This window comes from Xyrauchen texanus, chromosome 7 (assembly GCF_025860055.1).
Source record: "Xyrauchen texanus isolate HMW12.3.18 chromosome 7, RBS_HiC_50CHRs, whole genome shotgun sequence".
Classification (NCBI taxonomy): Eukaryota; Metazoa; Chordata; class Actinopteri; order Cypriniformes; family Catostomidae; genus Xyrauchen; species Xyrauchen texanus.
In genome coordinates, this window is record NC_068282.1 from 38876395 (window position 1) to 38900618 (window position 24224).

The window sequence follows — 24224 nt, forward strand, 5'->3', positions numbered from 1 at the left end:
GGGTTACGTGCGGCCGATACAGTTACTTCTAGCACGCAGTAGCTTGCTTGCACCTGTGTCAGCAGTTCACGTAACACGGTTTAGTGCATGGCGTTTTTAAATGGGACCCCTTGTGTCACTACAATCGACACAGTGTCGCGTAATTGACAGAAGGGGAATGTCATGGTTACTGTTATAACCTCCTTTCCCTGATGGAAGGGAACGAGACGTTGTGTCCCCCTTGCCACGACACTAGACATACCACTGTAAACGGCCGAACTTTACTCTCGGCTCCTCAGTGCAAAAACCTGACTAACAGACGCACGTCCACTTCCCTTTATACCCGTGTGTCCGGGGGCGGGACATGCAAATTCTGTCTGCCAATTTTTCATTTGGCTTTTCTCAAATCCAGTGGTACGTGAGGCTCTCAAGAAAGACCCATTGTGTCACTACAATCGACACAACATCTCGTTCCCTCCATAAGAGTAACCATGACATTTTTGAACATGTGGGTATGTGTGCTCTCCAGTTTCTGGTGGAAATGAGTGGTGCCAAAAAGTTATTATAAAATAAACTGTTTTTAGTTGTAAATTATGTAATACTTTCAACAGGAATGCATATATAATTAACATAGGTCCTGACCCAAACCCCATCACTGAACATCATCATTGTTTTCGTGAACGCAATTACTTCATGGTTTCTATGGACCAGAACCAGTGTCTCTGAGGATCCAGTAGCACCACAGGAAAAGGTAGACAGAATTTAATTGTTGCAAAGGTGTCTGATGGGATATGGCACTTCTCAGTAATTTGGCAGAATGTGGGCGAACATTCAGTAGCAACATCTCGAGTTCCTGTGTGATCATGTTGGATTTTTCTTTGCTTTAAGAAATTTCAGAGAGGGTTGTGGCAAACAGCTTTTTTAAAGTTGTGTGTGTGTGTGTGTGTGTGTGTGTGTGTGTAAGCATTTTTCATCTGTGGGCACCATCCCATTCGTCAAATAGCCAGAGTTCTGCCACTCTGCTCTGTGTGTCCGTGTAAAGCTATGAAGTCACAATGGACACTGTAACAGAGACCTGTTCCTCAACATTCATTGGGTGATTCAGACTGTTGATGTCGGCTTTAGCCAATCATAAGATGGCTAAAGGGAAGATGTGTGTGTGAACTGTGCCTGGTACAGTTCAACACAACACTCATTCACAAGTTTCTTATGCCTTCTATTTTCTACCTCTTTTTCTCCCTGTTACTCACTCACAAACAGAACAGATTATCTTCAGACAAAGACATTTGTGTTTATCTTACTGAACACCATTTTCTCATCACAGTATATATTGTATTTTATATAGAACAGTATAGGGCAAAACAAGCCTAGATGGAACTTGTGACAGAAAATCCAAGTATTTTTTAGCCTAAGGCACATTTTAATTAACACAAAAGCATGCCAAGTCTTAACTATAACCAAAATGTAGAATGAGACGTTTTTACCTGCAAGTGCTTTTCAAGTGTTCTGTGTTCACTTCCTGTTCAGGTTCAAGTCCTGTTCCAGTTGCTGCCAGCACGCTGCACGAGTCTGTGTTTCTAGTTTTCTAGCCTGCTTACCATTGCTTATTCTTATAAGTTCATTGTTTTATCCCCGTTTCTCTCTTTTTTTCCTTTTTTTTTTTTTAATCTATATCTTGCATCTCGACTGCATGCATTTGTTTTCTCCTATGTGTTTTACATTAATTATTGCATCAATTTCAAACATCTGCTGATCAGGAACCACATCGAACCACATTGATTTTAAACCCTCATCGCTCAAGAACAACCATAACAACAACAAACAATTGCGGTAAGTCATGGCATCCACTCGTGTTATTTCTTCCTGCATTGCATGCCACATGATTACTATAGCTTATTCCATCAGCAGTGAGGGATTTACATGTGAAAAATGTAAGGAATTAGGCTTATGGAGAAGGTAAATGAGTTAGAGACACGCATCTGAATGCTAGTGGAGGTCAAGGATAAAGAAAAGCCGGTAGATACTGTTTTGGATGCGGGTAGAACAGCGAGCAACACACACCCTTTGGTTCTGGCTGTAGAGCCCCCGCAGCAGGGCATTTGTGGGATGTCTCGGCAGCATAATCACTCAGCAAAGCGACACACCTCTCCTGTTCCTGTTAGGGTTTACAATCGATTCTCCTCACTCAGTGATGCACTCATGTTGAAAGAGCCTTAGTATTAGGTGATTCTATTGTAAGGAACGTGGAAATAGAGACTCCAGCCACTATTGTTAAATGCATTTCAGGGGCTCGGGCATGTGACATCAGATCAAATTTACAAGTGCTGGCTAATGCTAAATGCAGATTTTCTAAAATTGTTATTCATGTCGACACTAACGATATGCGGCTTCGCCAGTTAGAGATCACTAAATATAATGTTATAGGGGTGTGTGAACTTTCAAAAATGATGTCAGACTCTATAATATGTTCTGGCACCCTCCCTTTTCATCATAGTGATGAGGTTTATAGTAGATTAGTGTCACTGCTGGAAGTCTGAGTGGTGTCCGGAGAATAGCATGGGATTTATAGACAATTGGAAGAGTTTTTGGGGTAGACCTGACCTGCTAAAGAGAGACGGACTCCATCTGTCCAGGGAAGGTGCCGCTCTCCTCTCTAATAATTTGGCTCATATTGTTAATAGTGATAGTGTTTGACTAACTGGGGCCCAGGTCAGGAAGCAGACAAAGTAGTTAATCCAAACATCTGCTAGCTGCCTTGAGACATCACACAGGTCACATAAACTACAACACATAGAGACTGTATCATCTAGATATCATATAGAGACTGTGTCTGTTCCCCGAACTACCAAACATATATGGGTTGGGGTGTGTCAATAGTTGTTGAGGTGGGGTTGTGCACGTCAGTGACTCAGAGGACAGGATATAAGTTTTACAAATCTGTTGAACTAATAATGCTTAATGTGACACTGTCAGATATAAATAAATAATATCTGTCATCTTTTGCCCTTTCTACAGTATGTACACTCACCTAAAGGATTATTAGGAACACCTGTTCAATTTCTCATTAATGCAATTATCTAATCAACCAATCACATGGCAGTTGCTTCAATGCATTTAGGGGTGTGGTCCTGGTCAAGACAATCTCCTGAACTCCAAACTGAATGTCAGAATGGGAAAGAAAGGTGATTTAAGCAATTTTGAGCGTGGCATGGTTGTTGGTGCCAGACGGGCCGGTCTGAGTATTTCACAATCTGCTCAGTTACTGGGATTTTCACGCACAACCATTTCTAGGGTTTACAAAGAATGGTGTGAAAAGGGAAAAACATCCAATATGCGGCAGTCCTGTGGGCGAAAATGCCTTGTTGATGCTAGAGGTCAGAGGAGAATGGGCCGACTGATTCAAGCTGATAGAAGAGCAACTTTGCCTGAAATAACCACTCGTTACAACCGAGGTATGCAGCAAAGCATTTGTGAAGCCACAACACGCACAACCTTGAGGCAGATGGGCTACAACAGCAGAAGACCCCACCGGGTACCACTCATCTCCACTACAAATAGGAAAAAGAGGCTACAATTTGCAAGAGCTCACAAAAATTGGACAGTTGTTGCCTGGTCTGATGAGTCTCGATTTCTGTTGAGACATTCAGATGGTAGAGTCAGAATTTGGCGTAAACAGAATAAGAACATGGATCCATCATGCCTGACCACTTTACCACTGTGCAGGCTGGTGGTGGTGGTGTAATGGTGTGGGGGATGTTTTCTTGGCACACTTTAGGCCCCTTAGTGCCAATTGGGCATCGTTTAAATGCCACGGCCTACCTGAGCATTGTTTCTGACCATGTCCATCCCTTTATGGCCACCATGTACCCATCCTCTGATGGCTACTTCCAGCAGGATAATGCACCATGTCACAAAGCTTGAATCATTGCAAATTGGTTTCTTGAACATGACAATGAGTTCACTGTACTAAAATGGGCCCCACAGTCACCAGATCTCAACCCAATAGAGCATCTTTGGGATGTGGTGGAACAGGAGCTTCGTGCCCTGGATGTGCATCCCACAAATCTCCATCAACTGCAAGATGCTATCCTATCAATATGGGCCAACATTTCTAAAGAATGCTTTCAGCACCTTGTTGAATCTGTGCCATGTAGAATTAAGGCAGTTCTGAAGGCGAAAGGGGGTCAAACACAGTATTAGTATGGTGTTCCTAATAATCCTTTAGGTGAGTGTAGATCACCCGTGCTGTATTCTGATTTCCTTGGTGAATTTGCACATTTTCTATCAGATCTAGAAGTTACTGTAGATAGAGCTTTAATTGTTGGTGACTTCAACATTTACATATGTAGATAATGAAAATGGCACATTGGAATTAGCATTTATTAATATTCTCAGCTCTCTTGGAGTCAGACAAAATGTGACAGGACCAACTCATCACCATAATCGTACGCTATTTTTAATTCTGTCATATGGAGTTAATGTTGATACTATAGAAATTGTACCACAGAGCGATGACATCTCAGAACATTTCCTTGTCTCTTGTTTACATCTGCTAATGTCAGTCAACCTACACCATGCTATCGTTCAGGTAGAACTATTTTTTCGACCAGTAAAGATAGCTTCACTAATTATCTTCCAGAATTGTCTCACATACTCAGTAAACCAAAAAGTCTAGAAGAACTTGTTGTTATAACAGAAAATATAAATACAGTCTTCTTTAACACTCTTGATAGTGTCGCCTCCCTTCGATTAAAGAAAATTAAAGAAAAGAGAGATGGAAGGATAGGGTCTGTAGCTACAGACAAGCACTAAAAGCTGCCAGGTCAGCATATTTTAGCAAACTCATAGAAAATAACCACAATGATCCTAGGTGTTTATTCAGTACTGTGACTAAATTGGTTAGGAATAAAGCCTTGACTGAACTAGATATTCCGTCGCAGAACAATAGTAATGACTTGAATTTCTTTACTGATAAAATAGAAATCATCAGAATTATGCAATTATGCAATGAACTGTCACAGCTCCTAAGAAAACAGTATCTCATAATTTTCCTTATGCGTGTCTTCAATCCTTCGCTGTCATAGGTCATGAAGAGCTAACAAAACTTGACACAACATGTCAACATGTTTTAACAAGCTCTTAAAAGTTCTTCCCAGTAATCTCAGAACCTATTCTTAATATTATTAACTCATTGCTATCCTTAGGACATGTCCCAAGAAACTTTAAAATGGAAGTTAGCAGGGGCCTGGGTAGCTCAGCAAGTAAAGGCACTGACTACCACCCCTGGAGTCCTGAGTTCAAATCCAGGGCATGTTGAGTGACTCCAGCCAGATCTCTTAAGCAACCAAATTGGCCCGGTTGCAAGGGAGGGTAGAGTCATATGGGGTAACCTCCTCGTGGTCCCTATGAAGTGGTTCACTCTCGGCGCATGGTGAGTTGTGCGCAGATGCCGCAGAGAATAGCATGAAGCCTCCACACGTATTATGTCTATGTGGGAATGCGCTCAAAAAGCCACGTGATAAAATGCACAGATTAACATCTCAGACACGTCTGAGATTAGTCCTCCGCCACCCAGATTGAGTCACTACGCCACCACGAGGACTTAGAGTGCATTGGCCATTCCAAATTGGGGAGAAAAAGGGGAGAAAAAAATGGCTGTAATCAAATCGCTTAAGAAGAAACCACAGCATGATCCTGGCCAATTGGCTAATTATAGACCGATTTCAAATCTCCCATTTATGTTGAAAATACTAGAAAAGGTAGTGTCCTCCCAACTATGCTCATTTATACAGAGTAATGGTATATATGAACAATTTCAGTCAGGATTTAGGCCCCATCACAGTACAGAGACTGCACTTATCAGAGTTACAAATTACTTGCTCTTATCATCTGATCGTGGCTGCATTTCGCTTCCAGTGCTTTTAGATCTTAGTGCTGCCTTCGACACCATAGATCACGACATTCTCTTGAATAGGCTGGAGAATTATGTTGGCATTTGTGGACTTATCAGACTGCTACCACATTGTATGTGTAAACGTGGAATTGTCAAATAAAAAGAAACTTATGTATGGAGTGCCACAGGGATCAGTTTTAGGGCCTCTGCTTTTCCCCTTATACAGTATATACTTCCCCTGGGAGATATTATCAGGAGTCGTGGATTAATTTTCCACTTTATGCCAATGATACCCAACTTTATGTTTCTTCAAAACCCAAAGAAATGTCACAATTATCCAAATTAGCAGAGTGTATTAATGAAATAAAAAATGTAATGACCAAATTTCCTTCTACTCAATGTAAAAAAGGATGTACTGGAAGTTAGATTAAATAAACTTCAATTAGTTCAAAATGCAGCTGCTAGAGTGCTGACTAGAACCAAGAATATATGATCATATTAGCCCAATCTTATCGTCGTTACATTGGCAACCTGTTTCATTTAAAAAAAATTAAAGAAATCTGTTAACTACATACAAAGCTTTGAATGGTCTAGCTCCACAGTACGTAAGTGACCTTCTACCATGCTATATTCCATTACATTCATTATAATCACAAAATTCTGTTATTAGTTCCTAGAATATCAAAATCCACAAAAGGAGGTATATCCTTTTCCTATTTGTCTCGAAAACTATTAAATATTCTCCCTAACACTGTTCAGGACGTAGACACACTCACTCAGTATAAGTCCAGACTATAGACTCATCTATTTAGTCAGGCATACACCTAATTTATCCATCAACTCACAATTAGGCTGCTTTAGTTAGGTCTGCCGGAACCAGAAATATTTCTCAGAAATATTTCTCATAATCTGTAGCTCTGAAATAAACTGAATGGCATCTATGCTAATATTATTCTATTTGTATCCTGAGGTTACCAGAGCCGTCCAGATCCAGTTCCGTTCCTACTTAGTATCAAACTCCACTGCTACGTGTCACTTGGTGCTGTCGACAAACTTCAGATGGTGCTAGCCAGACGTCACTTCAGTCTTTTACAATGGACTTCAGAGGATGAACTGATGCCAGCTCCAACTGTAAGACATCGGATAATTCATATGCCACTTCATATGCCACCTTGGACTTCACCAAAATGACCTGCTGGTTGGACTGCGGTGCACCTCATTGATCTCTGCATGATTCACCTTTTTTATAGATGGACTACACTCTTGAAATGGAATATATATACTATCAATTAATTGCCAACAAAAGCCTTCATGAGAAAACTAACAAAGCACAATGCATCTATGTGAACGTCAGATAATCCAGGTTGGACTTCATAGACATTTGTTATTAATCTTAAAATTCTTTCAAAATCTTAGTTTAAACACTGGCCCGTATCACTTAGTATACAAACTTTTAAACCATGACTTGCACTACACAAAAAACGAATATTGGCATTTTATTCAAGCTGTTTAGCCAGAGGGGAACTGGCTCCCACAGTGAGCCTGATTTCTCCCAAGGTTATTTTTCTCCATTAACCAACATCTTTTGGAGTTTTGTTTTCCTTGCCACAGTCACCTTCGGCTTGCTCACTGAGGTTCTAAATACAATTATTATGTAACTATTTAATTACTTATTTGTATGCACAATTACAATCATATTTAATCAAACTACACAATGATGACTCTTAAGACATTATTGATTTTACAGTTTCATTTTCTGTTAAAGCATAATTTTCTGTAAAGCTGCTTTGAAACGATGTGTGTTGTGAAAAGTGGTATACAAATAAAAATGACTTGACTTGATGTGGAGTTCAGAGCAGTGCTTGATGCTTGCATTCATGCCCTGATGTGAATCATGAACACGGCTTCACAATTGCTGTAACAAAGTGGATAGGATAGCCACAGTCTGCCATCTGATTTAATCAATTTAAGAGATTTAATGCCCATTGAAATGAGCAACGCAACTTTGGGATATGTTTAATGTTACTTGAATTAGTGCTATTCTAGTGCATTTCTATTTTTATACAGTGGTAGGCTTTTTTTGGAAAAAGTTAATAAAGCATTATATTGTTACATATTGTTTTGTTGTCTTTCCTAAGAAGTATATTTAGAGTTACATTTCAGCACTTACAAAATCTGCGTTTAATCGCGATTAACTACAAAAAAATTATCGATTAATCATGATTACAAACTTGTATCGACTGACAGCACTCCTTTTAAAATTTTCCTTCTTGAGCTCTCTTTATTGTAATTTTCACATTGCGTCACTTCAAAAGCATATTTTTCCCATTCTTATCGAAGCTGTCTACACTGGAAGCATCGGTTGCAGGCGTGTTGCATGGCGTCGCATAGCGCTAGCAGTAAACGGATGTCTCATTCTATCGCTGATGCGCTGCAGAGCTACTCTAGTCCATCCACTTTTTTACTCATGCTCACAGCTGATTGATCCATGCTTTCTGTGTATTATTTAAAATATTAACTTCAACGCTTCCAGTAAAGACAGCATCAAGGCATTGCGTCGAGTCAACAGATGCGTCCAGTGTAGATAGGGTGTTAAGTGATATAACTTTCAAGACTTTTTTCTCTTGTCCAAAAACTAAGCTGGAAAAACAACAGAACTTTCTGACAACAGAACACATAACCACCAACATTTCCACTTTAACAATGTCTATTTTGTTTTTGGAATCTTGTGCCTGTCCATTAATAAAACATTAATTCATGTTTTTTTCATTTGTGAAACAAAGGCAGAATTAATTTCTGTGTAAATTGTTTGTAAAAACTTTTCTTATGAAGATTCCCAACACACTATCAGTGATATCGTAAGGATTCGTACGACTTTTGTAAATTTGTCTAATTCTTATGATATCATATGACTGCACTCATATGAATTTGTACGAGTTTCACTACAGCAGTGATGTCGCTGGACATCGTTTCCATCTAATATGCGACAATTACGTGCTTCTGTCACACACTGCAGCTTACTATCATCTTTACAAACTCTACTGATCGGTTAGGTTTAGTTAAGTGGTTTGGGTAAGGGTATAATATTAATAAGGATGTCCTTGACACCTCGTGCGGAACTCGTGCTTACTTCTGCATTACACATTCAGGCTTTTGCACGTGATGAAATCATACAAATTCATACCAACAAAATCGTACGAAATCATACAAAATTTTTCAAGAGATTCCTTAACATTACAAACAATTTACCAGGATGTGATGCAATTTACCATGAATGAGGCCCCTTGACTAAGATTGTAAGTGTATATCAGGAGAAAAAAAATAGAATGTTAAAAATATGTACATGATTCCTTTAATGTACTGACTGAATTAAGCTGACGGTTTTTGTAACTAGGCTGGTGTGAAGATCTGTGGTTGTATTTATGATTTTTTATAACATTATGACAAACCTCAAACTGTCATTAAAAGTAATTCATGGCTGAGTTCATTTGAACTTCTTTTGGGGCAATATTTGTGCTGTTCATCTAGTTTGCCTCTGTTAAATGTGTGTGTGTTTGTCTCCAGGTAAAACCGAAGGTGATCGAGCCGTTGGACTATGAGAGTGTCCATGTCCAGAGGAAGACACAGATACTCAGTGATGTCCTCAGAGATATGCTGCAGTTCCCTATTGATGACTTTCAGGTCAGATCTTTTATTTGTCTATCCATCCATCTTCCTGAACATCAATTCTTCCCTCTGTATTCTATTCTTTCATCATTTGTCCATCCTTTACCCATTCTTCCCTGCTAGAGGAACAGGGGAATAGCTACATTTATTTGCACATGGTGTCTGTATGCTCTGTCTGCATTTTAGCACCCGATTCAATAAATTAATTATGCAATTAGGTAACAGCACAAACACACCCAAAAATGTTGTGCTGGACACAACTTGCATATAGCACAATTCCTAATCTTGTGGGTCAGTTCTGATTGCTAGGTTGTGGGGGAAGCAGCAGACTACCACAAGCTATACTACATACACATACTGGGACTGTACAGCATCAATTCACTGCTGCGATCCAGGCATCCAGGCTCTTTGAAATGCAGAAATTACTGCAGACTTAATCAATAAAACCACACAAGCATCTCTTTTTGCACTGAATACTGCTCGTAAATGTGCCACAAATGTTTCGGGATTGCCCCAATTTAATTTCTGTCAGGATTTTTGTTTGTTCTCTACAAATCTAAAGCCATGTATTTTTGCACATGCCTGCTTGCTTTGAAATGTTCTTTTTGAGAATTAAGAGCATCTGGGTTAAGTGATGAAGAACCTGCTCAGATGTTTGTCTTTGATACACAAACACAAACACACACATACACATCTTCCTCAGGACATTAGTCAGATGTCTTTTCTCTTTTTGTCTTAATGAGGGCTGGATTTCCATCACAACCATTACACAATCCTCAAAATATATTCCAGCCACACTCTCTCATGGGATATCTTGAGCTCTGCTTCTCTGAATTGAGTCATCTACTTGTTTTCCTTTTACAAATGGGTGTGTATCAGAGACATCATATTATGGACCTTAGTTTATAGGGGTCCAAAATATTAAAATCAACTGCCCAGTTAGCTAAAAACGTACAATCACAAACATAGTTACATTTTAAATCTTAAATATAATTGTAAATGTCCAAATGGAAGCTCAAGTGCTTTGTTAAATCAAAATTATAAGATATAATGTCATAATTCTGAGATAAAAAGTAATAATTATGAGATACTATGTCAAATGTATAGTCAAAATTATGAGAAAAAGTCATGTTTATGATACAAAGTCATAATTATGTGATAAATCAATCTGAATTATGAGATCAAAATCAATCTCATAAATAAGATTAACCAAAGCATGATCTTCAGGGTGTCTGGACACTTAATTGTTCAGTGTACTAGTTATCCACATTAAGAGCCTTCTGTTACACACACATACTTGTTTACCTACTTATCTAAATTATGACACACCATACTGCCCAACAAAGCCAAAGCAGTGACTATGCCAACACATAACGTAAAATGGCAAACAAATGGTAAAATGGCATACAGTTCATCAGTGTGTGAAGTCAAGCCCAGTCTAGTTGAGTCTGTTCAATTGACTTCAGAGCATAATGTCTCACTGTTTAGGTCTGAGTTCCCAGACAATGTTTTGAAAGCATAGTTTGCTTATTTAAGTTTTTACAGTGAGTATTAGAGATGCCAAAAGCACAGTTCTCACTGGCTGTAATGAGTACAAAGACTCATGTAAAACAGGGCTGTACAGTGATGGGTAATTTAGCTTCAAATTCCATGTTGGTCTCAAATTCATGTGTGTGCTGGAGTATGGATGCAGACTTGCGTTCATTTACTGAGCTGACATGCCCTAGAAAGGCACATCTGAGCCTCCGATGTAATGACACATGACCAATTAGCCCCTATATGACAGTTATTTTACATGAGTCCATGTCCACATTAACACAATCCTCTTTTTAATCCATTTGAAGGTAAAATCACAATGAAAACAACAGCTTTGCTTGTAATCCAGCATGATTAGTTTTATTTCTACAGGAATTGCCATTTACACCAAGAGCAAGTTCACAAGGCAGTTGTGGCACTTTTGTGCACAATATGTCAGTGCAAAACCTACTTCTTATTCTTTAACCACCCACACTCCATCTTATCCAGGCCATGTATGTGCTGAAATAGCACTACAGACTATATAAATTAAGTAATTGTCAGTCTTTTCAGTGCAAATATGCCTACTTTCTGTAATTTAGGCTCATTATACTGTAGGTTGTGCCTTCTTAAAAAAATGTATCCGCATTAGTTGCCTGGTACAATTAATGTTGCACTATTACCAGATGCATAAAGCAGGCAGTAAAAGGGATGTTTGTGTACATTTTCTAGCAGTCATGGCAGCCATCATTCATCAAATGAAAAAGAAGTGCTTTAAAATCAGGTGTCATGGGAGCTATCTGGTAGGTAGATGTGCAGTGTGCAAATCGAGTGCATAAAGCAGGACCATATATCTTGATGCGCAGCGTATTCGTGTGCATTATTAGGTGCACACTATTATGCTGTGTGCATAATCAGGTGCCTGGATCACAGTGGTGGTGATGCTGTACATCCCTGGTCAAGAATGCCAGATTGTGTTCGTTTGTTGGATCATTTACAACCTAGAACTCAGAACCTGTCTGCAAGATTTGAGACTGCAGTGTTCAAATTGCGGTCAGAACTGTTGCTTGTGTTGTTTCCTTATTTGCATAATTCCGTTGTGAATCTGGTGCTAAAACAACACTAACAGGGTGTGTAATTAAATGACGCTATCAGCGGGCACAATTCCCTGCGGGTTTTGTCTTATTACTATGCACAAACTTTTATCTTTCGTTCTGCAATTTCAAATGCTGATTTATGTCTGATTTCTGATATATATGTACATGCATCTCTGTAGATCTCCATTTTAAAGCGTCAAGGCAGAACTCAGTACTCTTCAGTACCAGTTGGGGCAGAAAAGAGAGCCAGCAGCTTGCTCGTCCAGGAGGTAAGAGCTCACTATTAGCAAATTCAGCCATAGATCACAGGTCCAAGTAAAGGAAACAAACAGAGTCTTATTGATCAGCAAAGATGCATTATAGGCTGGGCCAATGGGGACCGTGGGGGAGTTATAGGATTTATGCACTATAGGTGAAAAGTATTTTGTTCAAATATCGAATGTACAGTATGTTTTGCACTTTTTAGAAACCAAATAAAGTGGTCGTGAAAATGGGCTTCCTTAAAGGAATAGTCCACCTAAAAATGAATAGTCCACCAATTCTCTCATAATTTACTCACCCCCATGCCATCCGACGTGCATGACTTTCTTTCAAACAAACAAAGATATTTAGAATATTTTTTTTCAGGTTTGTAGGTCCATACAATGCTTTGAATCTCCAAAAAGAACATAAAGTGTCATAAAAGTAATCCATACAACTCCAGTTGTTTAATCCATGTTTTTTTAAGTGATTCAATTGTTTTTGGCTGAGAACAGACCAAAATATAACTCCTTTTTCACTGTTCATATTGCCAATGCAGTCTCTAGGCTTGATCAAGATTCTAAGCTTCACTACACTTCCTAGTGTAGCGGCGGGAAGTATGCCACCGCCTTGTGGGGGAAATATACGGGTCTTAACTAAGGAAGACTGAGTGAGCAACAGGATCTTAGTCCCCCACCCAATACTTTTAGTCTTTGTACAACGGTTAGTTGTATGTTGCACCTATAGTGTTGCACTTTTAAATGCTTAAGATGAGGTGCGGCTGGCTCCAGGATTTACTCAGTACACGGCAGCCACCTGAAATGTGCGTGTGCAGAAAACTCAGAAAGTATGTGTAGTAGACTGCAAAAACCCACCCTCACCGGATCTAACAATATAGGTAAGACGCCCCCACTCCTTAGTATAAGTGACTTGAGACAATTTACGATTAATTAACAAAAACATTTATTTATACTAATTAAATTAAAAGTAGGCTATCTTTTGTTTTCTCAAGAAAAGTGAATCAATTTAAATTCCAATTACAGCAATAATGAAATAAAAATGTATAAATGAATAAAATATGAAAATTAACAACTCCGTGTCAGTTTCAGATGTTCTCAAACAAAGTAACAATTGGTGTATTTTACAACACTGAAAAGGTTTCACATAAACATTTACCTCCCACTTTTGAATAAGTTCACTTCAAAAGTTTAATTAAATTCACATTTAAAAAAAAACAAAAAGATCACTTTAACTTCAGTTCAAAAATGAGTTCACCGTCGAATCCAGGACAAAACAATGGAAAAAATGTGATTCAGTCCATTCACGAATTCACGATTCAAAATGTTCATCAATGCACACAAAAATGGAGCGTATGAATCCTTTTAGCTGGGCGATTCACACTAATCACAGTTCAACAAATGGATGTTGACTCAACTCAAGTTCTGTTATTACTCACAGAGAGATGATTTGCTTACCAGCAATCGGTAGAAAATGGGAAAATAATGTACATCACCCCTCTTTGGTTGTGGATGAGGTGCTGAACGATGACCAATGGATGGCAGGGTAATATCTCTCGACTCAATAACCCTCAGTGATTGTTTCTCGTGATCCTGACGACAGCAGCTTGATCCAACGAGGCCCACAATCCCAGCTGAGTGGCGGGTTGAGAAGACGAACAATGACACAACCCTACTTCGCACGATAAGCGACAGCATCCATTGCGGTTTTAAGTTAGTTTGAACAAATAAAACAAAGACTGTATGTAAAACACAAAACTAAGACGAGAGTATTTTTAACTCCACTGACGGCAACTGATTGCACGTTATCAAGCCTATCACTCCGCCTCACGCACGGACGCGGGAGAAAACTTTCTTTCACCTTCACTCGTCAAACACTCATTAACTCAAACGGAGACTCAGGGGCAACATAACGTAACTAGTGTATTTCACGGGTCTAACGTAACGTGTTAACGTTTTAACATCGTAAATTCCCCGAAAACTACCACAGTCTTCTTTAGCGCGTCAAGCACTTCTTCACCGTCTCACCGTTCTCTTTTGCACACCTATAATAGCGCCGCCCAAGGCAAAGAATAAAATCAAAATAAAAGTCTTCACCGGATAGAATTTTTAGATCCCCTACACTAGTGCTTGACACATGCACATAGTACTAGATGACACCTTGAAGTGTCATCGACCTTGAAACCACGATCACCAAGGAGACTACAGATGTCAAGATTTAAAGTGAAAAAGCATTTACAATTTGGTCAGTTCTCTCCTAGATTGCTTCAGAAGACATGGAGTCATATGGATTATTTTTATGCTCTCTTTATGTGGTTTTTGAAGTTTCAAATGTGTTTTTATCAGTTCTTACACTGTATATCTGTTAAAAATAGAGATGTGCACAGCTACCATTTTTAACATTTGGTTAACCATGAAGTTTCACAAATGGTGAATAGTTTTTTCATCGGGAGTTGGGACGCTGGAATAAAGAATGTTTATTGTTAATACATTTTCTCAAACACTACTCAAAATATCAGCAAATAAAGTGTAGAGTGAGCTATGAGCCTAAATAGAACCATATCTAGATCTTCAAATGATAACATTTCAGTCAAGTAAAAGCCAAACAAAAATAATAAAAATTTCACTGACTGTATATGTGCTCTACCCAAGTTGGTTCACATTTCCGTAAGGCAGCAAAACTAAATGGTATAAAATCAGATAGTATTGAACTTGTCTAATTACTCATAAATATGCACACCAGAACAAAATGATTACCATTACCGTTTGTAACACAGTTGAAGGATGGGCAAGGAGGAGGCGAGAACCGGCTTGTCAACATAAATTATATTTTAATGAGAAACTTAAACTCAAAAACACATAAACAAACACACATGACGGACATGTCCGTAATTCTCTCTCTCTCGAACCATCGTCACCGGCCGCCTTTATCCCTCGCGCGCCTCATCAGGCTGATTGGGGACCTGGCGCGCGATATTCCGACCGGCCCCGCCCCCCTCCGCTCCACACTCCTGCCGGCGTTATCTCAGGCCGGGGTGCCACCGGCATGACGTACACCCCCCCTATCCCTGGGGCGGGTGTATCTTATGTCCCGCGTGGTCATCCCCGCCTTCCTCGCCCTGGGAGGAGACAGGAGGGGAAGACAACAACAACAAAACAAAATAGGTGCGGGAAAAGGCCAACACGGTGCGACAGGGAGAGAGAGAGGAGAGAGAGAAAAAACTCACTCACCGGTTCTCTGATGTACCGTCGCGTGGTCCTTGAACACTCCTCCACACTCAGGCGGACGACAGCCGCTCCAACACCGGGCGAACCGGAGTGAAACCGCCGACCCCCAGCGGGTAGAACGCGCCTCCGCTTTTCTGGCGGCAAATGGGGACACTCCTCCGCCCCTGGCAGCGGCTCTACCGCTCCGGCGGTCGGAGAGTTTCTTCCTCCTCCCTCGCGGACGGCGGTCTTCCCTCGACCCCTCCGCGTCTCTGGGGACGGCAGGGCACTCCTCCGCCCCGGCAGCGGCTCCTCGCTCCAGGCGGTCGGGTATCCAGTCCCCACTTGCCCCGCGGACGACGGCCGTACCCCGCATCCGGCGGTCGGGCTACTCCGTCACCCGGCAGATGGCAGCGGCGCCCCTGGGTGGACGGCAGTGTCGAGGACTCTGCGACGGGCATCCCTCCTCCTTCCCGGTTTCAGCACCAATGTAACACAGTTGAAGGATGGGCAAGGAGGAGGCGAGAACCGGCTTGTCAACATAAATTATATTTTAATGAGAAACTTAAACTCAAAAACACATAAACAAACACACATGACGGACATGTCCGTAATTCTCTCTCTCGAACCATCGTCACCGGCCGCCTTTATCCCTCGCGCGCCTCATCAGGCTGATTGGGGACCGGGCGCGCGATATTCCGACCGGCCCTGCCCCCCTCCGCTGCCACAAAATGAAATACATTTTCTCTTATGTATTACCTCGTTATTTCATCAAAAAGGTTTTTAATGATATCTGAGTATCATTAAAAGTGAGCGAATGTTTGATTATTCTTTTAACTCCTTTAATTATATTTTACCCGTTTAGATTAAGAAACTATGTCGCTTTGAGGTCCTCGTGTGTTTTTCTCTACACCGCGGGTTTCACGATAACAAGTGGTCAGTATTGGATCATCAAACAGAGGTAATTGCTATATACCTGAGTCACGTTCAAGTTCACACAATCAAATATACTTCAGTATAGCCCCATGGAATTGCATACACTTGAATGTAACTTAACGTTTTCTTCAGTAGAGGTCACGGCCACTATTACAGATGTAAGTTGACCAAGTTGGGGGCAGATGTTTGTGCCTAAATTGGCCTGAGGTTAGATAGAGGTCAGATGTGAGATTTGTGTTTTATTGTCCTTGCTCAGTAGGATGTGTTGACTCAGGTGAAGATTTTCTTCCGTGTGAGGGTTTTTATGACTTGGTTCTCGCAGAGTTCTTTTACTTTTACGACCTCTTGATGTCAGCCTTACAATGGTATCGCAGTAAATAAAAGAATCTCTGACAGCATTTCCCTATCAGTGATAAAATTATGGAGAAATGAGCTCTTAGCTCTATTTGATGTAAACAAGCCCAGATCATGTAAGGTGCATTCTTAGTTCAAAGCGGCACTCAACACTGGTGTTGCTGCCCTGAGAAGAATCATGAATGCAGCTTCACGATTGCTGTAGGAAAGCGGATCACTTGATGTGACTTGATTTGGTGCTATTTATTGCTACATATTGTTTTATTTTCTTCCTATAATGGAATTAAATACATTTTGACATGAAAATAAGTATGTATAGTGTCAAATTTCAGCCCTTTCAAAAATCTGTGATTAATCATGATTAAATACAAATAAATTATGCAATTAAAAATTAAAAAAAAAAGTTTTAATTGACTGGCAGCACTAATATGTACCCATCAGCTGGATCAGCTGCATGTTCATGTGAGGTATGGGTCAGTGTTGGGTTGTGTTGATACACTGTATGTCACAGGCAATGGGTGTCGTCGGCAGAGAGTGTAAAATGATACTTTCTCTTGCTAAAGAGCTCAATGACTTCATCAAGGGCAGCTGGGCCAGACCCAGGCAGTTTTCCAGCTTTTTACAAATCAAAACATCTGCCTGGACTGTTAGTCAAGACAAGTCCACTGTCCCACTGTCCACAGTAAACTCTAAAGCAACAAGCATCTGAAGGCATTCAAGCATTGTTCTGCTAAAACTTGGAATCAAGCTCTTGCAAACAACATTGCTAAGATACAAAAAGTTCAAATTAAATATTTAGTAAACATTTTTTGAGGTTTGACTCCAGAGCCAATGTCATTGTGTTTTGTAATAGTTGTAATTAGATCTGATCCACACAGAAAAGCAAACAACATAGCCAAAGACATTTTATTATCAATTTTATTTTGTCATGTCATAAGTCCTCAGAGTTGGTGGTTTAGTTGTTTTTCTTTTCAAATGCTTTTTGTGTTAGTACCCAATAACAAATACAGTACATCAAATGTTTATGTTTATTTAATTATGTTTTAATTACTACCTTAGTGGTGCTTCCTAAAGCAATCACGCTATTCCTTATTGATTTTAACAAACCCGTAACCTCAAGTATTTACTTTCATATGACCATGACCACCATTTGTGCCACAGACATAAATATCTGTCCTTTTAACAATGTTCAGTTTGTTAAAAATATTTGTGCTATTATCGTTCCAAGAAATCGGATTTACAGATTTTGACTGGTGTACAGCAAAAGGGTAAAATGTTAAAAAAATTTAAGGAGGGAAGCCATATTGTACCAACTCATTTTTTCATTATGGATTAATTAGCTAATTCTTATTTACAGTTTGTCTGTTTTTATAGTTTATCTATTTCATTGTGAAAAAAAAAGAAAAACACTATCTACTGTATCTCTCTGTTAATTGGATTTAAAGTAAGCATTTTTGAGTCTTTTTAGTTTCTTCTTATCCCTTAAAGAAATCCTGAGGACTGAATGCTTGTCTTGCCAACAAAGCAAACAAAATCGAATCTGCTTTAATGTAATGCCCAGCGGATATATTAGTGCCTGTTTGTGGTGCAGTGTGGTGACAGCTTTAACAGTGACTAAAACAGGGTTACAGTTTTCCTCCCTATAGAGGAAATTATTTTCTGAAAAGCAGTTACCACACAGGGCTATTGAAAACATGATACTAATTAAATTACTAATGTAATGTTATGCGTTTTTGGTATTATGCAGCATTGTGTGTGTGTGTGTGTGTGTGCGTGCATGTGTGTTTTCCATCAAACAGTATGGAGGAGACAGAGATGTTTTTTTACTTCCACAGTGCATCAAGACCTACAACTCTGACTGGCATGTGGTGACTTACAAGTATGAGGATTATTCTGGAGACTTCCGGCAACTTCCAAAGTAAGGAGCATAACCCCTCTAAAACTGATTGAAAGATCGTAAAAGAGAGGGAAAGAGGCAGAAATAGAGACATAATTAGGCTAGTTAAAGAACATCTGGTCTTCATATAACATTCACCATACTATTTATACCAGGGCTCTTTTACTAAACCTATTGAGCGGTCAACAGTGGCAGAAATGTAAGGCATCCTGAGATGTTCCAAAAGGTAGAATACCTTGTAATACATGTCATTTTGGATTAATTCTAATGCAACGTCAGATATATAATTTCCAATTATGAAAAGAATACAATCCCATTATGCATTTCGGTATTTAGTGTCCTCAGACCTCAATCCACCCCTGTATCTCATCCATCTTTTTGAACTCTTTAGTATTCCTCAATTTTTCTCGTATATATAGTTGAACACACACATATAAAAAAATTACAAACAATAAGTACCAAAAGTGTATAGGGTCATAAGAGACCCTAGGTATGTAATAATGTTGGGTTTATTCAAAATAACTTTACTACCACAGGATATCCATTTCATTGTTTATTACAAGAAAATTAGTCTTATATTCATATAAATGACCAGTATATCATGTTGATCTTCTGTGCAACAATGGGGAATTATCAGTATCCCATATGCGTGTACGCATACATATTACACATGCTATTTCTTCAAGATGGTGCTGTTGTTTCAGTGATTGACTTGATTTACATTTGACATTGCCATTTGATGAAGAAGCAACGTGGAAGTGAACTATAGCAAGTACAATAAATGAACAGTATGATATGGGTATTGTCATTTGGGTGTACTATTGAAATTATGTTAAGTTGTGTGCCTATTTAGACTCAATAAGTGCCTGAGAAAATAGAAATGTGAAGCTTCTGTATAGCTTATGAGTATCATGTGTTATGTGTAGCTCAATTTGTGTTTGACAGGTAGTTGTGTCTCATTAATTTTCAGCGTGAAAGTAATGCATCCCGTTTGTCCTGATTTGTTTAATCAACTCTTTAAATATGAAAAATAAAACATAAAATTATATCAGAATATATTCTATTCTATTATTTTCTAATTTTTTTGAAAATATTGTAACAATATTACACTACCTGGACATTTTGTAAAAAAAAAACTTGAGAGGAATTAGACTTCCATTAGCCCATCCTCCTCTGGCTTTGTGATGAATGTGCATATGCCAATTTTATTTACCTAATTACAACATTTTCATTGCTATGCAGATGACCTACAGTTGTATTTGTCATTGAAACCCAATGTTCTGACTAATTTAAATGTTCTTCAAGCTTGTATATCAGATATAAAAAATTGGATGGCATGTCATTTTCTGCAGTTAAATACTGATAAAACAGAGGTTGTTATAATCGGTCATGGTTTTTAAAAAAGTCAGATTGAGTCAGCACGTAATCAGGTGGTCACAAATATTCAGCAGGTGGTGAAACTTTTAAATCTATTTTGATTCAAATTTAAAGTTTAAATATCATGTTAGGAAGTTATTTCAGTCTTGTTTATATCAGTTAAGGAACATTTCCAAGGTGAAACATGTTTTGAGTTTTTGGGATACAGAGAAGCTTTTACATTCTTTTATTTAGTCTCACCTTGATTATTGTAATGCCCTGTCTTCAGCTTTAAAGGATTAGTTCTCCCAAAAACGTACTCACCTTTAAGCCACCCCAAATGTGTATGTCTTTCCTTCTTCAGCAGATCCGAAATTAAGATTTTTATAAGCACATTTCAGCTCTGTTTGTCCATACAATAGGTGCTGTGAGGCTGCTGGCTGCTTGACGGTCCAAAAGGCATATTTAGGCATTATAAATGTAATCCACAGAACTCCAGTCGATCAATGAATGTCTTCTTAAACAAATCGATAGGTTTGTGTAAAAACAAAAATAGATAATTAAACGTTTTTAACTTTAAATCATTGCTTCTACCCACCGCGGAAGCAATGATTAACTAACTCTCGCATGATGCTCGTTCCTCTGTTGTATACAAAGCATACGCTTCCGACTTCTTGCATGAACGCGCCATTGATGGGTCGACTGGTAACAGGAAGCATTTTTAAAGTTAATAAAGTTTTAATTACCTATTTATTTTTTACACAAACCTATCGATTAAAGGGGATGAACTTAGAAACTAAAATAGTTGTAGGGAGTTTATAGTGCTTACAGACTAAAAGCACAACATGCTCTCAGCGTGGTAAAATCTCTCTGAGAATTTACGTCTTTAAATGAATCCCATAAAAATATTCATGCTAAAACAAAACATTTTAAATAATCTATATAACATAGTCAACCTCACTAATCAACTAGTCGGTTGGTGGACAATTAGTTGACTAGTCGACCATCCTGAACCAGTAAAGACAGTAGACAGCGAGGCAATTCACTAGGTTTTGGAACGGAGCCCAGGAGTCATTGTCTGGCCACAGTGTGTGTGTGTGTGTCTGTGTGCGAAGTTGTTTTACACTAATTTGATCAGTGTCCTCATCCTGCCCTGCCCCAGTGTTGACAGTGAGGTCTTGTCCTGAGCCAAATCGAGAAATGAGTCGATCTTCACTCAAACAACATCAACAGTTCTTATCCTATTTCCTCCTCTCTTTTCCTTTCGCCTTTGCCATTCAACGCAAACATATTTCACCTGTTTCAGGACAGCAACCATACATCCACTCAGACAAGTGTCTGTTAAAAGTTTTCCACTGAGGTCACTTCCTGTCTCTGCTAACTGATAGAGAGAAATGATCTCTTATCTTAGCAACAATAACTGGCAAATCACATTGTGCAGAACAGGAGACAGTGTCTGGAATTTGATAAAGGTCACAGAGAAAGCTGGAGGGATGATGGCTGTAGAGGACACAGAGATAACGCTGTATTTATGTAATTCATCACCATGATCGTCCTAGTCAAGAATGGCCCACCCCCAGTCATTCATGAGAGCTCTGCTAATGCAGTTTCCATTAACACACATGGTCTTGCACTCACACACACACACACATCTGTGTTTTACATCAGCTGTGTTTGAGCGATAAAATCTATGACTGTCCTTCAGTCGTAAGTGCTAAACCTTTTGCCCGAATTTAGTGACACATGCCGAATTAGTCTTTCATGACTAACAGCTTTATTTATTTTTTGCTGTTATAATAATTAGAAACTCATGGTATCTTCTACATGAGGATGACCTGTGAGATCAATGAAAATGTAAATATTGTATTACTGTACGTTGAAGACGTTTGTTTTGTTCTTTTACAGTAAAGTTCCGCGACCAGAGAAACTAGCCAGTCAGGTGTTTGAGGTGGACGAGGATGCAGATAAGGAGGAGGTAAGGGACAACTACCCATGAAACCTATTTGTGATCCCTGGAAATACACTTTGCTATATCTGTAAATATGACATTATTATCTAGGGTTGGAAACAAATATATATTTTCCAATGCATTGCAGTCTTTATGTGAACAAACTTTATATTGATTCTCAAATACCAATATTGATTTTTCACTGTATGCGGCAACTACCTTCAATGCAAGTAAATTACTTGCATATACAGTACAACCAAATTTTGCTCTATGCATCTAAAAATGTCTGTGATTTCCCACTGGCTGGCAAATTCAGATTTCACTCACTAGTGATTGAGTAGTATTGTGGCGAAGAAGTTAACACTGAGATCCTTTCACTGTGTGCTGAAAGTAAAATCTTGGTTTGACTCATTTTGTATATTGTGTGTCCAAAGATGAGATCCACACAAACAATTTGTAATGGAAAAATATCTCTTTTAAAATCATTTCTGTTCTGTCTGTTCTTTAGCACTGATGCAGTAAAGAAGACATTGGACTCTCGTTAATATTCACTTAGCCAAAACACTTCTGTGAGATGCACACTGAACTGCAGCTTTTCTTAAAGAGTTTTGGTACTTGTTCTACATATCAATGAAATACTACAAATTATGCAGCATGATCTCATTTAATTTTCATGACCATGGCAACATTTTTGCAAAACAAATTTATGTGCTTCATTACATGTTTTGCTGCAGTTTCCTAGTGAAATGTCCAGCCGGAGTGCAAAAAGCAGGCCGTAATCAGGTTAGGTTTTTGAGGAGGTTTAAATGAGTAAAACGTTCCTCCCTAACTTTACCAATAGGGTCCAAAAAGCCAATGAGAGGTTAACAAAATAGACAGTTACCCTAAACCAACACCTAAACCTAACCAATTGTGTCCAAAAAGCAAATGTGACAAGAAAAGCATACTTTCTGAGCAACCATGTAATTACATGTCACGTATTTGATATTTTTGGTTCATGTGTCAGCTTGTGTGCTTGGCTAGGCATGAGCCTCGGTCTTCCGAGTCCTGGTCAGGAGCTTCTGTTAATGTTCACATAAACCATCAGAATGGGGGAAAATTGTGATCTCAGTGATTTCAACCATGGCAAACTTTTTGGTGCCATATGGGCTGGTTTGAGTATTTCTGTAACTGCTGATCTCATGGGATACTCACGCACAACAGTCTCTAGAGTTTACTCAGAATGGTGCCAAAATCAAAAAGCATCCAGTGAGTGGCAGTTCTGCGGACGGAAATGCCTTGTTGATGAGAGAGCTCAACGGAGAATGCCCAGACTGGTTCGAGCTGATAGAGGCTACGATAACTCAGATAACAACTCTGTACAATTGTAGTGAGCAGAACAGCATCTCAGAATGCACAACACGTCGAACCTTGAGGCAGATGGGCTTCAACAGCAGAAGACCATGTTGGGCACTTTTACTAGGACCAGAGTGTTCATAATAAAGTTCTCAGTGAGTGTATATAAGCAATAAAATATATGCAATTTCAAGACATCTTATTCTTATTTATGGAATACATGAATTTGTACATTTTGAATGGGGGACCAGAGTGTTCATAATAAAGTTCTCAGTGAGTTTATATAAGCAATAAAATATATGCAATTTCAACACATCTTATTCTTATTTATGGAATACATGAATTTGTACATGTTTAATGGGTGCCGATAAAATAAAATCTGTAAAATTAATTTTGTAATGTACGTAGCTAGGTCCCCTGCAATTAATAGCATTAGCTGAGAGAGAATTTCTTTCATATGTAAGCAAAATGTAGATTTGAACTGAAATACCCATATGAATCGGAATCAAATTGAAATCAGATTCAAAACAAGAGCTTGTTAATCAGAATCAAATGGAATCTGTATCAATACCGGTAGCCCTATTATCAACGTATGTGGGGATATTTTACATGATTAGTGGTGCTTACTATTTTTATAAGCCTATTTTTCATACCTAAGTGCATATATACTGTAGGGCTATGGGCTTTTGAAATCCCTAAACACAAGTATAATCTTTGTTTTAAAACTATATTAAGTAAGTTTTACTCTATACTGTATAAAATGTATTTATGGCTTGGTATGAAT

The 24224-nt window shown here is 38.9% G+C and overlaps 1 protein-coding gene across 7 annotated transcripts in view; it reads left to right on the forward strand.

The window, feature by feature from the left end:
- The window catches only part of LOC127646283 (dedicator of cytokinesis protein 9-like), a 102715-nt gene that overhangs the window by 21169 nt on the left and 57322 nt on the right, over positions 1-24224 (forward strand). For 6 of the 7 annotated variants that reach the window (XR_007970905.1, XM_052129802.1, XM_052129804.1 and 3 more), the window contains exons 2-5: positions 9437-9553; positions 12330-12419; positions 18740-18822; positions 22063-22132. Coding sequence is in view for 6 of the 7 variants with exons in the window: in XM_052129802.1 (XP_051985762.1) it covers positions 9437-9553; positions 12330-12419; positions 18740-18822; positions 22063-22132 (360 nt within the window). In the remaining variant the exon portion in view is untranslated. Of the gene's footprint in view, positions 1-9436; positions 9554-12329; positions 12420-18703; positions 18823-22062; positions 22133-24224 lie in introns of all 7 variants that reach the window. The other variant, XM_052129805.1, reaches the window with a different exon arrangement.